The 14,842-nt window shown below is 47.5% G+C and overlaps 1 protein-coding gene across 4 annotated transcripts in view; it reads right to left on the reverse strand.

Annotated features, from left to right (window-relative positions):
* DENND4C (DENN domain containing 4C) overlaps positions 1-14,842 on the reverse strand; it is a 2,555,958-nt gene that overhangs the window by 1,795,737 nt on the left and 745,379 nt on the right. For all 4 annotated transcript variants that reach the window (XM_069625964.1, XM_069625963.1, XM_069625962.1 and 1 more), the window contains exon 7: positions 12,687-12,753. In XM_069625964.1, coding sequence (XP_069482065.1) covers positions 12,687-12,753 — 67 coding nt within the window. The remainder of the gene's footprint in view (positions 1-12,686; positions 12,754-14,842) is intronic.

The raw sequence follows: 14,842 nt of genomic DNA on the forward strand, positions 1-14,842 counted from the left end.
GCAACACCAAGGGTTCGTTGAGGTGGAAGTCCGACGGCACCTTGGGCATGAAGGAGGGGTGCGTCCTGAGCACTACCCTCGTGTCGTGAAAAGTCAAGTACGGGGCCTTGCAGGAAAGGGCCTGGAACTCTCCCACCCGTCGTGCGGAGGTGATGGCCACAAGAAACGCTGTTTTCCACGACAAGAACTTCAACGGAGCCGAGTGCAGAGGCTCGAACGGAGGTCCCATGAGCTTGGTCAGCACCACGTTGAGCTCCCACGCCGGGGCCGGAGCCTTCACCGGCGGGAACGATCTGAACAGTCCCTTCATGAACTCTTTCACCAGACGATGAGACCACAAAGACGTCCGCCCGTGGTTCTGGTGTATCGGGAGATCGCAGCAAGATGAATCTTGGACGCGTGCGCCAGTCCAGCTTTGGCCAGTGTCAGTAGGTACGGCAGTACTTGGGGAGCCGTAATCCGTAGAGGGTTAATCATCTGTGCGTGGCACCAGACAGAGAACCTCTTCCATTTGTGTCCGTAGCATTTAAGAGTTGAGGACGCCCTGGCCTTTGCAAGAACCTCTCTGCAGTCGGCCGGTATGTCGTATCCTCCAAACTCTAACACTGCAGGAGCCAGGCCTGCAAGTTCAGCGACTTCGGGTCGTGATGGAGGATGGCGCCTCCTTCCCTGGAGAGAAGATCCGCGTCCACTGGCAGCTTGATTGACGGGGACGCTGACAAGTCCAGAAGGTCCGGGAACCATATCTGCCTCGGCCACGCAGGTGCGACGAGGATCATCCTGCACCGTGACCTCTTGAGCTGGTTGATGAGCCGGATCAGCAATGGCAATGGAGGGAACGCGTATAGAAACAGGCCCTCCCAGGGGAACGAGAAAGCATCGCCCATGCTCCTCGGCTGGGGAAACCTGCTGGCAAACCTCCGGCACTTGGAGTTCGCCGCCGTCGCAAACAGATCGATCTGGGGTGTGCCCCACCGTCGGAAGAGGCGGCCCACTAGATCCTGTCGTAGTTCCCACTCGTGGCACGAGCGCAGCTCCCTGCTGAGTGAGTCGGCGATAGTGTTTTTCATCCCTGCCAGATGAAACGGCACCAGAAACATCCCTTGGGCGACGGCCCAATGCCACAGATCCTGCGCCTCCATGGACAGGGCTGGGGACCTGGTTCCGCCCTGTTTCCTGATGTAGAACATGGTGGTGGTGTTGTCGGTGAAGATCCTCACCACCTTGCCCTTGAGGGACGGAAGAAAGGACCTGAGGGCCCAAAACACTGCACGGAGCTCCAGGACGTTGATATGGAGGGACTTCTCCGTCGGGAGCCAAAGGCCTCTCGCGTGCAGATTTTCGGTGTGCGCTCCCCACCCTTCCAGGGAGGCATCCGTGGTCACTGTCTCCTGGTGGCCGGGGGTCTGGAAGTCCATGCCCGCCGTCAGATGCGCGTGGGTGCCCCACCACCGGATCGCTCGTCGGAAACTCTCGTCGAGTGTGATCCTCTCCTCGAAGCTGCCCGTCGTCTGGATCCAGCGCGCGTCCAGGAACTCCTGCAACGGGCGCATCCAGAGCCTGCACAGGCGGATGAGGTAAATGCAAGAAGACATCATTCCGAGGAGGGACTTGATGGACCTCACTCTGGCCGTGTCCGCAACCAGCATCCGCTGCACCTTGCCCAAGATGGCCCTCGTCCTTTAATCCGACGGAGAGGCCAGAAGCGACACTGTGTCGAGCTTCGCTCCCAGAAACAGTGCGTCTTGCGCGGGCACCAGGAGGGACTTGGCGTAGTTTATGGAGAATCCCAGGTCCGTGAGAAGTTGGACGGTCCTTGCCGTGTGCTCCACGATGAGCTCCTTCGTCTTCGCTCGGATGAGCCAGTCGTCCAGGTAGGGTTAGACGTGGATCCCCTCTCGGCACAGCTGCGCCGCCACCGGTGCGAGGCACTTGGTGAACACCCTGGGTGCCGACCTCAGTCCGAGGGGAAGGGCTCTGAACTGGTAGTGACGCCCTTGGACCACGAACCTGAGAAACTTTCGGTGTCCCTTTAGGATGGGAATATGGAAGTAGGCATCCTCCAAATCCAACGACAGGAAATCGCCCTCCTCCAGCTGACCCAGAACGTGTTGGAGGGTGACCATCCGGAACTTCTGTGCCTTGATGAATTTGTTCAGTCGTCGTAGGTCCAGGATGGGACGCCATCCTCCAGTCTTCTTCTTCACGAGGAAGTATCTTGAGTAAACTCCGGAGCCCCAAAGCCTCTTTGGGACGAGCTCGATGGCGCCCTTCTTGAGCATCGCCTTTACCTCCAAGAGAAGTTGAGGGACGTGATGTTCTTTCCTGGCCACAGGGGGGACGCGCGGGCACCTCTTTAGAAACTCGAGCGCGTGACCCTGAGCTAGGGCATCCAGCACCCAACAGTCGGTGGAGATGGACTCCCACACGCTGACAAAGCTCGCCAGCCGGCCTCCCACCGGGGTGCTTCGGTGGGGGCCCGACCCCACGGCCGGTTCAGTCCTGCTTCGACGAGGCTTTGCCGCCTTGTCCTCCTTGGCGACGACAGCGGGGTCCGCCTGACTTGCCTCGTCCCCTGTAAGCTTCCTGCGACGACGAACGGGCCGCTTGACGGTAGGTGGAAAATCTGCCGCCGGAACCTTTGGAGGCACCCTGTTTGCCTCCGCCGCTCCGAAAGGGCGGCCGCCGTTGCTGGAGAACCCCAAGAGCCCAGGCCGTCTCCGTGTCTGCCTCGATGGCTTGAAGGGAATTGTCCACTGTTTTCCCAAACAGGTTGTTTCCGTCGAACGGCATGTCCAAGACTCTGGTCTGCACGTCCTGACGGAAGTCAGTAGCCTTGAGCCATCCACGCCGCCTAAGGCACACGCCGTTGCCCAACTGGCGAAATCCAGTGTCAGCAATGTCCGTCGCAATCGTAATGGCGTGGTCCGACGCCACCTCTCCTTCCTGCAAGATCTCTAGGGCTTCCGCCCGGTAGGAAGTCCAGCAGGGGGGCCAGTTTGTATCACAACTCCATGTCGTAGCGGGCTACAATAGCCAAGGCGTTGGCCACCTTAATCGTCATCGCTGCAGGCGAGATGACTCTGCGTCCCATCGTATCTAATTTCTTTCCCTCGCCGTCCGGCGGGGAGATCGACGTAGAGGCCGCGCCCCTCCCCGCTTTCTTCCTGGCCGCCGCGGAGACGACCAAGTCCGGGGTCGGCTGTGCCCGAAGGCACAAGGGGGCCGTGTCCGGGACCCGGTACTTCTTCTCGTACAGATCCCTTCTAGCGAGCGTCGTGCATGAATCCTTCTTCTCTTAGGGGGAGGGCTCCCAGAAGGGCCTGGCTCCGTGTCCCCCATTCGGGAGCGGTTCCTCCGCTGGTGGTAACGGCAGTCTCGTCCTTATCTCCGAGCATAAAGACTGTATAGCCAACAAAATGGCCGCTGAGTTGTCTTGCGGCACTGGTTGAGGGGAGTCCGACGGGCAGTCAGGGGCCCCGTCGGCACCCTCAACATTATCGTCGTCTCCTACGTCAGGGTCCCTCCCGACGGGCTGGTCTTCTTCCACGCCAACGCTGTGGCTTAAGACTTCGATCAGCTCTTCCTCAGAGGTTGAGGTCGAATCCACGACGACCTCCTGCCCCCCCTTTTTCTTCTCCGTCGGAGGTTTCACGGGGGTCCTGTCGATGGGCATAAAAGAGGACTCCCTCCGCGGTGGCAGGGAGACTGAGCCCCGAGGTCGCCACCACTGGTGTAGCCTCCACAGGCTGAGACAGGGCCGCCGCGACTGTCTCGATAGAGGCCTTGGCCAGATGGATTAAGGCTTTCACCACCTTAGGTGCGCTCACCGCCTTCTCCTTGGGGGAGGGTCACTGCCTCGCTCCCCCTCCGATGGGGCCTTCGAGCTCGACCGGGGTCTCTCCAGGAGCTTCGCCGGGTGCTCGGCCTTCCTCTTACCCGAACCAGAGCGTTGGCTCGTGGTTGATGGCGCCGGGGAGGATGCGCCCTGCCTGGCGCCCGTAGAGCCCGACCGTTCGGCGCTCCCGGTGCCAGCGGACTCACGGTGCTTGGCCTTGTGTTGGACCCCCGTCGCCGGGGCGTCCTCAAAGGTCTTAGAAGACCGCTCGGACTTCTTCTTCTCGCCTGACGGGCTCTTCCCTTCCAGCCAGTTGGCGAGACGTTGATGGCGGTCCTTCATGGTCCGCTCTGACATATTGCCGCAAAACGCACAGTCCTTCTCTACGTGCGTCTTGTCCTCATGTAGGCAGTAAAGACAAAGGGAGTGTTCGTCCTCCTTAAAGACATTCTGAACCTGGCATCCAGGGCGGACCCTGAACAGCTTTCCGGGCGTTGAGCTTCCCTTCTCCTGGGCCATGTCCGAGATGGGCCTGAGAAACTTCTGGAGTCCTCCAAAAGCGTGGCCCGACGAAATCTTCACCCTTGAGGGGCATAGACGAATCCGACACGGGTCCCCATTGATCGGATGAAGAAACGGTGGAGCTTGAGGCTCTTTTGACCGAAAAATAGAAGTTTTTTGAGAAAAAACGTGAAAAGATAGCACTAACGCTCGAGAGCAATAGAACGAGGATCCCAACACTTGAACGTGCGGTAAAAATCTGAAGATGGCTGCCAGAGGCGGGGCTTAGGTAGAGGGCAGTCATTGGCTGTGGTCAGTATGACGCAGAGATCAGTAATTGGTTACTACTACGAAAGACAGATCAGAAACGAAACTGATACTGATTTTTTCTTTACCGAGGATTCCCAGCCTGACGACGGGGAATATTCATGAGCATGTGAATCCATGCCAGACCCCATGCTGGAGAAAATATAAGCCACACTGTTGCAACTAGACAAACAACTGAATTCAATTATACGCTGTACTTGCGGTTTGTGGAAAAGCTATGGAAGACCTCTCCTGATGGCTTCCTCACGGAACAGGTTTTGTCCATGCAATGGCAAAAACTACAGAAGGGACCGAACCTTGACAGGAATTAAGGGGGAAGAACTACCGGAGGTAAAATCTGAGGAAACAACTGGAAAACACTGTAGTGAAAAGGGGAACTATGACTGTACAAATTTTCTGAGAGAGGTGAACCGCGGTAAGCGTCCGCTGTTAGGCCAAAGACGCGAAGTGCCGCACAACAGAGGGGAGGGGCTTAAATACTAGCAGAGCCCATGCTACTGGACCGCGCTTACAAAAATCTGGTTAGGCCACCTGGCGGCCATATTGAATGATGCAGAACATTTGAATAGTTCTGGCCCAATATATTTTTCTACTCTTAACCCAAGACTGGTGCGCCTACCCAAAACCTTCAAGGAATTTTATGGCAAAAGTCCCGTGGTCATGACAGTTATTTTGGTATAAAAATATTCAATTTGGCCCATTTCGCCAACTCTTTCAGCATTAGGCCAGCAAAAATCCTACTTTCTATTATATCTAGTAAGGTAATGGGCCTATAGTTTCTCGGGTCCTTTCGATCACCTTTTTTGTAGATAGGTATGAATAGGGCTGTTTTCCGTGATTGTGGAATTCTCCTCGTCGTCACGATTCCACAAAATAATTGTTGCAAAATTCTTGCCCACATCACTGGTTTTTCTTTTAAAACCTGATAAGTCCATTAGGCCACGCGGCTCTTGAAGATGAAGATTTATTGATCAGCTCTCTAATTGACTTCTGTAATTTCAAATAGCCACGGGATATCAGGAGTGTCGAATCTGGGGCCCTCTTTAGATTTCAAATATTTTTTACAAAGGTAATCTACCCAGACAGATTCTGGTACACAATTTGCTTGGATTGTATTTTAGTCCTTACTTTGAGAACTAATCACGGACCAGAAGTTGCAAGAATTATTGATGGTAAAAGTTTTGAGCATTGTCTCTCCATCTGTTTGTAGTCGGCGTGCTCGTTGCTGCCTAGACCATTTTTATAGGCATTTTTGATGGGCTTTACTTTCCTCCAAAGCAATGTGTTATCCTTTGTTTCTCTTTTAGCGAGATTGACCATGCACCGTATTTCCTGCTTTTTCTCCCAAGTTATTTAATCGAATGCATGATTATGTGCAGTAACTTTGTTTGGCCTTATAACTTCGGGGCGTTCTGTTGTCCACAGGAAATTACTAAAGTGTTACGGGTGGCAATTTTACCCCCACGTAACTGTTCCAAATGTGCTTTGGATGTCGATTAGAGCCTCATTTAGGAGCTGACCATCATTCCTATATTTTATCACTCGATTTTTCTGGGCATTTGAGTGTATTTTGCTCCAGTTTGACCTTTTTGTGATGGCTCCAACAAATCGAGGTTTCGAGCCTTTTATGATCGCTTGAGTCAGTTTCACCCACTTTGAAATATTCACATTGTTGGAATAAGGCAGAAGATATAGTCTAGGGTGGATTTTGTATCCCCTCGCAACCATGTGTATGCTGGTGGTACGTCATCCTCTATGGAACCATTTAATATACTTTACTTAAGTCCCATTCTTTAAAAAAAGAACACCATCTTTTCCCGTTAGCACGTATTTTCTTTTTATTTTTGCAATTGGTTCCTCGGGATGTATGGGACGCATTGTGAGTTCAGATCACCAGCTACTACAATATGTGCTTCTGAATGGGCTGTTTGTATGTGGATGAGGACACCTCTGAAGGAATCTAGAAAAGCAGAGAGTTCTGAACTCAAGGGGTTCAGGACCTCCAGCTTTACCGCTCCTGAGAACATGGTATCTTTTCCACTTGTTTGCAGAAATCTGATTTAGAGGCCGTTAGCAGTCCCCTTTTCCCACTCCAAGTGGCTGCTTGTGTAACAATTGTAAAACCCTCCAAATCTGGAGCCTGCATCAACCATGTCTCTTGGAAGAGAACCAAATCATTTCCCCCAAATATTTCAGATCTCACTTTCAAATTCTTAAAGCTACTAGATCCCCTTATTTGTTCTCTACTAAAGTGAGGACTGCCCTGTGCCCAACTTCAAACATACTTGTGTTATTATCTCTGGGATTATGGCCCACAAGGCCACTTGATCAAACTCTTTTCGGGTGACATCAATTTATTACCCTTCTGATGATCGTCTATTACCGATCCTGGCTTGCCCCTGGGTATACGGGCTATGTCTCTATCCTCATTCACCTTCGGGCGAGAGTCATGAACTCGTAGTCCATGTTTTAGTAGGAGATCTGAGGCCAAAGTAATTGCTTTGTCTCCTGCTCTTGATGCTAACCCCCACTTCAACTAAATGTGGTATATTCACTTTTGGGAATCTAATGTACTCTATATCCTTGGTGGAAAAGAGATGGAGGTCTGTAATTTTCATTGTCAGGATTTGGCCTCGGTTCAAAAATCGGGGGTTACATTTTTGTTTTTCACAAGTGAACCACAACTTGGGGATTGCAAATGATGCCGACTCTTCGGTCGTCACAGGCCTGTCTTTACATTCTGTTGGTACTACAGGTACTTTTCCTTCACTGGGCATCTCGACTATTCGATCTGGATGATTGTTTGGTGCCTGGATGGATGATATCGCTAGTTTTGAATCGTACGGGTTCAAATTTCTTATTTCTTTAGTCCCATCTGTGTGGTTCATTTCAATAACTGAACTTTGAGCCTTTTTTACAGCTTTGCAGAATATTGAGGCGATCTTTATATTGGGACCTTGTTGCTGGGATGTTGTTTTTGGTTGTTTTTTCTGTGGGAGGAAGATCGGAGCCCATTTAAACTGCTTCCCCCCCTTTGCCCATTGCGCTCACATCTTTAGATAATGGGGTTAGGTTTTATTGAGAATTACCCTGCATTAAATCAGTTTACACACCTATTGTTATTTTAATCACAGTTGCATCATTGTGGGCTAGTGCTGATTTGTCTTTTGGCTGCTTTCCTTTATTCTGCTTCTGCTTTGTGGGGTTGCTTTGATTACTATTGGATATTATACCATCTTTTAGCTTTACTACTTTAACATCTTGTCACTGTTTCCAGATTTTTTTTGTTTTTTGTCTTTTTATCCTGTCTAGTGGGTAAATCTGATGTTTTGTTCCTTCTTCCCTGCTTTTTCCTTCTTGATCTTCTCCTGTGCTTAAAAGTTTGCCTCGAGCATTCCTGCCAAACCTCTCCGTCCTCCTTATCTTCAGACCTCGACTGTGTAATTTGTTCATCACTTTGAGTTCGTGTCTCTACTGGAAATGTCTGCCATCTGTGCCAAGCGACAGAATTCTTCCAGGACGGATTGGGAAAGTGGAGTATCCTCGAGTGTAGACGGATATGTAATGGATTCTTTGCGAGTTTCAAGTAGCTGTGTCTTCTGTGTACATAATCTGTTCTTGGATGCAACTTGAGAGTAACTTGAAGTTCCTTCCCTTCCACATTAATTTCTCTTATTAGGTCTTTCAAGTTCAATATCTCTTCTCTCTGGATATTCATTGCCTCTGTAATGGCTTGTAGAGTAGGAGTAACTGCGGTATTTATCGCATTTTTCAAGCCCACTATTGAGGAATCAAATTGATCTATATCCTTAGATATTTCCAATAGAATTCCTGTGTGTATTTCTACATCTCCTTTGATGTTTTCAAGACTTTCACTAAGGAATTTAGAACAAAGTTCAGACCAACTAATGTAGCTTCACTTATCTGAGAGTTCCGTGGTACTGTTACTAGTGGGGGAATTCCTGTGTTCGGTTTGTGGCCTGGCGTCATTGGTACAAATGTGTATCTCCTTAATTTCTCTGTTGTGTTCAACATTCTTGTTGGAATATGAACACTGTTAGAGGAAATGGGAGATCGAGTCAGCCCCAAGGGAAGATGTAAGCCAGAGAGTATCGGCTCACTTCCTCCATTTCCATTCTCATTTCTCTGTTTTGCCATCTAACTTGACTTTAGATTGGTGGTAGAGTTCGTGAGACTTCTGTGTCTCTGTCTGGTGAAATAATGATTTATTTTTCCTTTCATGTTTGTTGCTGTGAGAGTGAAATCCTTACCTCTCTCTTGATGAGGGGCCGGGATTAACTACTTCTCCTGACCCTGCTTCGAACGTTTGTTGTCTAAATTGTGGACTTGAACGTGGGCTGTGATCTCGTTGCCTGCCAGTACACTTTGCTGAAGCTGTGGCCATTGTGGGTCTTCCAATGGCATGGCTGTGGAGGTAAACAAGCCGTCCCATCGTTCAATGCTGGGCTCTTCTAGCCCTGGGCCGCTTCTCAGATTGTACCTCATTGAAGTAACTGATTTTAGGAACGGAGCAGATTTAGTTAATACAATTTCCCTGCCACTTCGGGAAGTAGTAATCAGGCGCACTATATATGATCCCCCCCGCTCCTATTCGTGCCTAAACCAATGTATGTCAATAGGTACTTAATTCTTTGTATGGGAAACAAAGCCGGGGATGGAGAAAGAAAGCAGTCTTGGGGCGTCACTACCTGCAGGATCAAAGGGTATAATCCCAACAATCTCCTGCACGTATTCCTTCTGTCGATTCCAATCTTGTGTGTGCTGTATGCAAATGTTCCCAGAGTCCTTTGAAGAACCGGCAAGCTGTTAGTTGCCGATGCGACTTTTGAATCGCCTCTTGATAAAGTCGCTATCACAAGCAATGACGCACTCCGCTTGCCAGGCAGTGCTATAGCAAGCAAACAATGTTGGCAAAAAACGTTTCTTACTTAAATTTTACTTGGGTTAAAGCCACTAACAAGAGCGCGCCCTGCTTGCAGAAAGGAAAATGCTGTGAATGGCGCAATCGAGGGACATACCTCAGTCAAAATCTTCCATTGTCTCAATTTTCCATTCAAATTTTGCAGAAGCGTAGTGCCGAGGCACAGTTTGTAGATTGTGCTCGTTTTGTGTCCTTGTGTGCCCGGCAGCTGGGAAAATTCCCCTGCGGTTTAATCCACATGAGACGCGACCGCCGAGCCCCCAGACCCGAAGACCAAAGACCCTGCATCTGACTTTGCGGCTGCTCCGCAGTATTTTCCAGTCTTTATAGGGGCCGAAGAGAGAGGACTGGAATTCTCACAGGCTCCACTATGCTCGTTTGTTGCTGCTGCTGCCATAGAATGCCAGAGAGTAGAGTCAGACCAAAGAGACTGCGTCTGACTCCGCGCATTACAGGGTTGTCCGCTTTAACTGATGCGTAGGTTGTAAGGGATGTCCTCTACTACACCAGCTAGGAATATATCCGGAACCCGGAATCTCAACCAGCCGTCACTAATTGACCAATCATCACTTTCCCTTTTCTCCCACTGTTATCTACTTCCTCAATGTCTTATTATGCTCTATTCTGTTGCTCCTATTTTCTCATCTCTTCCTCCTCTTGACAATTCACAGTTTCTTCATTACCTTTACCAGGCTGTTCCTCCACTCTCTCCTTTGACACCTGACCCCAATTCCTCCTGGTTATTCTTTTCTACCACCTCCTCTCCACTCCTCTGATATTGCCCTCGTCTGCTCTTTATAGCTCCTCTTCACCTCCTTAACCCTCTCTTCTCCCTTCTCAGATGTCCTCCCTTGCCCTCATGTTTTACTTCTTTCTATTCCCCCCTTTCTGATATTCTCCCTCCCTCACTCTTTTTGCATGTTCTTGCCATCATCCACTCATCTCTCCTCCTTGATGTTATTGACTCCTTTCAACAGCTTGGTACTTCTTGCAATGCGTACCTTCATTGTTCTCCCTTTCTGCTCTTGTAGACCTACAAGCTCAGCAACTCCTCTTTCTTCCCCTCGCTTTTACTATCATGCATTGCCCTCCACCTCTTTTCCAACTCCTGGCTCCCACACACCTCTTGATTTCACATTTCCCCCTTATACGCTCACGTGATTACCCAAGGTACTACCCAATTGCTGGAAGGATTTCACCTGGACATACAATGGGATGAAGTACTGCGATTGGCTCACTTTTCAGGGGACTGCAAATTCCCCTGAAACTGACACCGCTTAGCAGGTGGGTCTGTGCACACCTCTGCTGCCCACACCTACTACCCAGGTTGCCATCTTGCATTTACATTTGTCTTAATTGCAGGAAGTTTGCAGGCCTGGAATGTTCTTGCGGTTTGTGGAAGATGCACCAGTGACCATTTCCTTTGGGCATGTGCTTGAGAACACGAAGTTTGGGTTTTCACCCTCAATGATCGCTGTGGAATACATTGGTGTAAAACAAGTCATGCACAACAGTGTTCCAGTTCCACAGATACATACAGTTAGGGAGCCATAGTCTATCTCAGGCAGGGTGCCAAATTTCTGTTTGTGTCATATGTTTTCCATGAAGCATCAACAGCTAACTCCTTCTCTATTAAATCAGAGCCATTTCCTTCAGTGAATTTTCTTTGGTTAGAGTTGAAAAATGCTCATTTAAGGTTATCAGTATATGCCCCGCAATTTACCTAAGGGGGTGTTGCTATAGTTTTTTATAATGCCAATTAGTTTATTGGAAAACACTTGATACTGAAGAGATTTCTAAGCACGGACCTGGGATTCGAACCTGTGTCGTCTTACTTCCAAGACAAGCACGTTGCCACTGAGATATACTACAGTAACAGCAAGGGGGATTAACTCAGAGTTGCTGAGGAGGTCAGGCAGGAGTCTCTCCTAGCTGGACATGGAGTTTGAATGTGCCTCCAATTCTCCTGCGATTGAGTCAGTACAGACAGACGTATGCCTTTCTGTGCAGTAAAGATCATCTATTGTTATCTTTCGGTAAGTTATCTTATGGAAGCCCCATTCTCCTGCTTTATTCTCTTTTCAGGCTGGCCAGTCTGGGTCGACATCATTCTTGGAGGAGACTGCTGACCTAAGGCTGCTTATGGACTCAGTAGATCGCGAATCCTCAGTCTACTTCCTCCAATGCCTGCATCATAGAGCATATGGTGGCACGCAGCCCCAATGTTCACCCAGTCCCATCACCAAGTCCCCAGCATGGGACTTTGTCAGAGTCATCAGTGAAGCAGATATAAGGTGCCAAGAAGCCTGGACACAAGTTTCTGCTAGCAGAATAGGGACAACCTTTTCACAAATGCACCCTGAAATGAAAGGTTAGAGACAAGTCTGTATGACCACAGGGAACTTAAAAAAACAAACTCTAGTATGTCTGTCTGTATTTCTAATAGTTTGCTTCTTTTTAGGGCTAATACAACTATCAAGATATGCCAGGATTGTTTTTTCCTTTTAGATCTAAAAATGCAGTTTGACCAAATGTAACTGCTTATGTTATCTATATGCTTTAACGGATGTCCACAGATAGTTATCTAATCTATCCTCTGCATATGAATAAAAAATGATCATGTGAGCAAAAAAAAGAAAAAATAAATCATGTGATAAAAAAAAAAGAAAGATGAAAAGCGGTTATCTCCAGAAGGAAGACTTATTTTCCATTATCAGCACAGGTTCCCCGTAAATGTATATTTAGATACAAGGGCAAATATGTCAATGTAGACAATTGTTTGCTTAATTAATGCATTTTATTTAAACTTTAACATGTTGTGTTCATTTGTTTACAGTTTAACATTAGAAAAAACGCCTAACCAAATGGAATTTCAGCAGCACAAATCTTATACTGACAGGCAAGGATTTGAGTGGTTTTTAATGTTATGTTTAGGATTTGACACAACAAACATGCACAGAGAAAAATATTTCTAAGATGCCTGGCCAACAGAAACGATGGTGACACAGTTTCAAAGCAATGGCACAAAATATTTGCCTGAATAACATAAGAAAAAACAAACGTAAATGCATTTGTTACCTGAACAAGAATTCGTGGCCTTTGAGGAGAAGGAAAGGGAACATTGTGCATGAAATGAGCTATATGCCTGAAAAGAAGTAAACCAAATATATAATTAAAAGCATCCAATAAAGCTTCAAGGTAAAGTAAATGGATATGAAATTCTTTAACAGTTCCAAACTACGGAAAACAATAAAAAAGGCAACAATGTGTAGAACACAAATTAAAATCATCAAAACTAACTCGTACAAATGAAGCAGTGCAAAAAAATGTCTACATGAGAAACTCTTAAAAGCATGTCCAATTTCTAAGCACAATAATAAAAGGGAGAGGTGGTGTTGCAGCAAAAAAAGGGGAATCAGTGTTGAAGGTGATACAGCAGCACAATGTAATTCACTTACATTGTGATGGGCCAGAGAAAGCTTCCTGGTCCAGCTTTCACTGCCCATACATGGGTTCATTAGATTCAATACAGATGCAAAATGAAAAGGGAGCAGCAAATTATTAGACAAATACACTGCACATTAAAATTCACTTAAAAAAAGCATTGGCAATGCCAACAGTTTTAGCTTTTGCTTAGGCATGGAATATGCATTTGCTAGGCACTGCTTTAACGGTACTAACTGGCCATTCATTGTAGAAACTGCTAAATTGTACACCTGGAACATAATAGCAGTGCCTGGCAATACAAGTCAAAACTGTTCGCTTTGCCAATGCCCGTTTTAAACATGACTTCCTTAAAGTGCACACATACAGATTATAAAATCGGGTGGTTGAAGGTACTCTTGGTGAAAGTATTCGGATTACACCAATAGAGCATTTACAGCTCTAATTAAACCATTATCTTTTAGAAGAAAGCTTTGCAACAGCTCTGGCAGGCGCTTAGAGCACAAAGTATGGTGGTACTGCTTGGTGTTGTGGATGGTTTTTGGGCTGCGAGTGACTAGAAGTACGTGGGAATGGCTTTAGGGATTAGTATAGAAACAAGGAATCAATGGCTGGGAAAATAGCCAAACACCTAAAAGCTTTTTGCCCCCCCACATTTGCCATCTCCCTCCTAGCTGTACGCCAATGTAATAGGTTCAGCTGATAGGAGGTGGCACCTAATAGCTAAAACGAAAGGGACACACCAGCCTACAGTGTCAACAGAAATAACCAATTAGGTGGGGGAAACACTTCTCGGGACCTCATTAAAAAGTGGTATCATGCAACATATTTTATTTTAAAGATTTTAGTAACCAAGGGTAGCGCCATGAAAGTTCGCATTGGATTACGTGCTGATATGTAAACCAGCCTCCAAAATTAATCTAACTATACTAGTCTGGGGAGCAATGAATCTTTACCACTCTACATCGTTTGCAAAGTAATAAACCTAAAATGATGGCTGAAAATCTGACATTGTTCAGCTAAGGCTACTTAACGCCTGGAAGTAAATAAAGTGCCACTTTACATCCCTGCACCCCACTGTATACAAAATAACCAAAAAGTACATTTGTATCTTATGTACATTCCTTGCTCTGGAGAAGGGTGAGAGATGGTCCTACAAGAAAATTAAATTTCATGTATATCCTTTGATGTGTAGTTCAGTGACACAACGTAGCCTAGCATTTACTCAGACAGGATGGAGCATCAGCTGATCAATGTCAATCTGCCAGTCATCCATGCATTTATTTTACTTAGTAAATTAATTCTTAAATGGTTCATTGTGGGGATAATTTACATTTGTGTGTATTCTAATGTTATTCTTCCTGCTACCACCCATGCCTACTTCAAAGGTCAAATAAAATATGATGCAACATACCAAGTGGTGCCTGGAAAAAAGAGCCCAGTAAAATGCTGGCTCTTCTGTCTTCCAGGACTACCTGGACCTTGAAAAGTTACCTTGAACAAATATAAACCTGTTTTCTTCATGTTGTGGAGTGCCTTTCACTTGCTCCATAAAACCAATGTAGTCTTTGCATTTGCAAATGATCTAAAAAAATATTGGTTGTGGTGTACCTACAGAATTAAGGCCATCAACGCATTAGGCCGAAATGCCTGTCGTCACAGCCTTCGTCTTCCTCAATGAACACTGGAAAATCTGGCCCTTTGAGACTGCTTTTATCCATCCCCCCCTCCCGCCATCTCTTTCAATTTGTCCCCAGCCGATTCCAGAGTGGAGAAAGGCAAGGGTTAAG

Source organism: Ambystoma mexicanum, chromosome 6p (genome assembly GCF_040938575.1).
Source record: "Ambystoma mexicanum isolate Mex_15411 chromosome 6p, UKY_AmexF1_1, whole genome shotgun sequence".
NCBI classification, from domain to species: Eukaryota; Metazoa; Chordata; class Amphibia; order Caudata; family Ambystomatidae; genus Ambystoma; species Ambystoma mexicanum.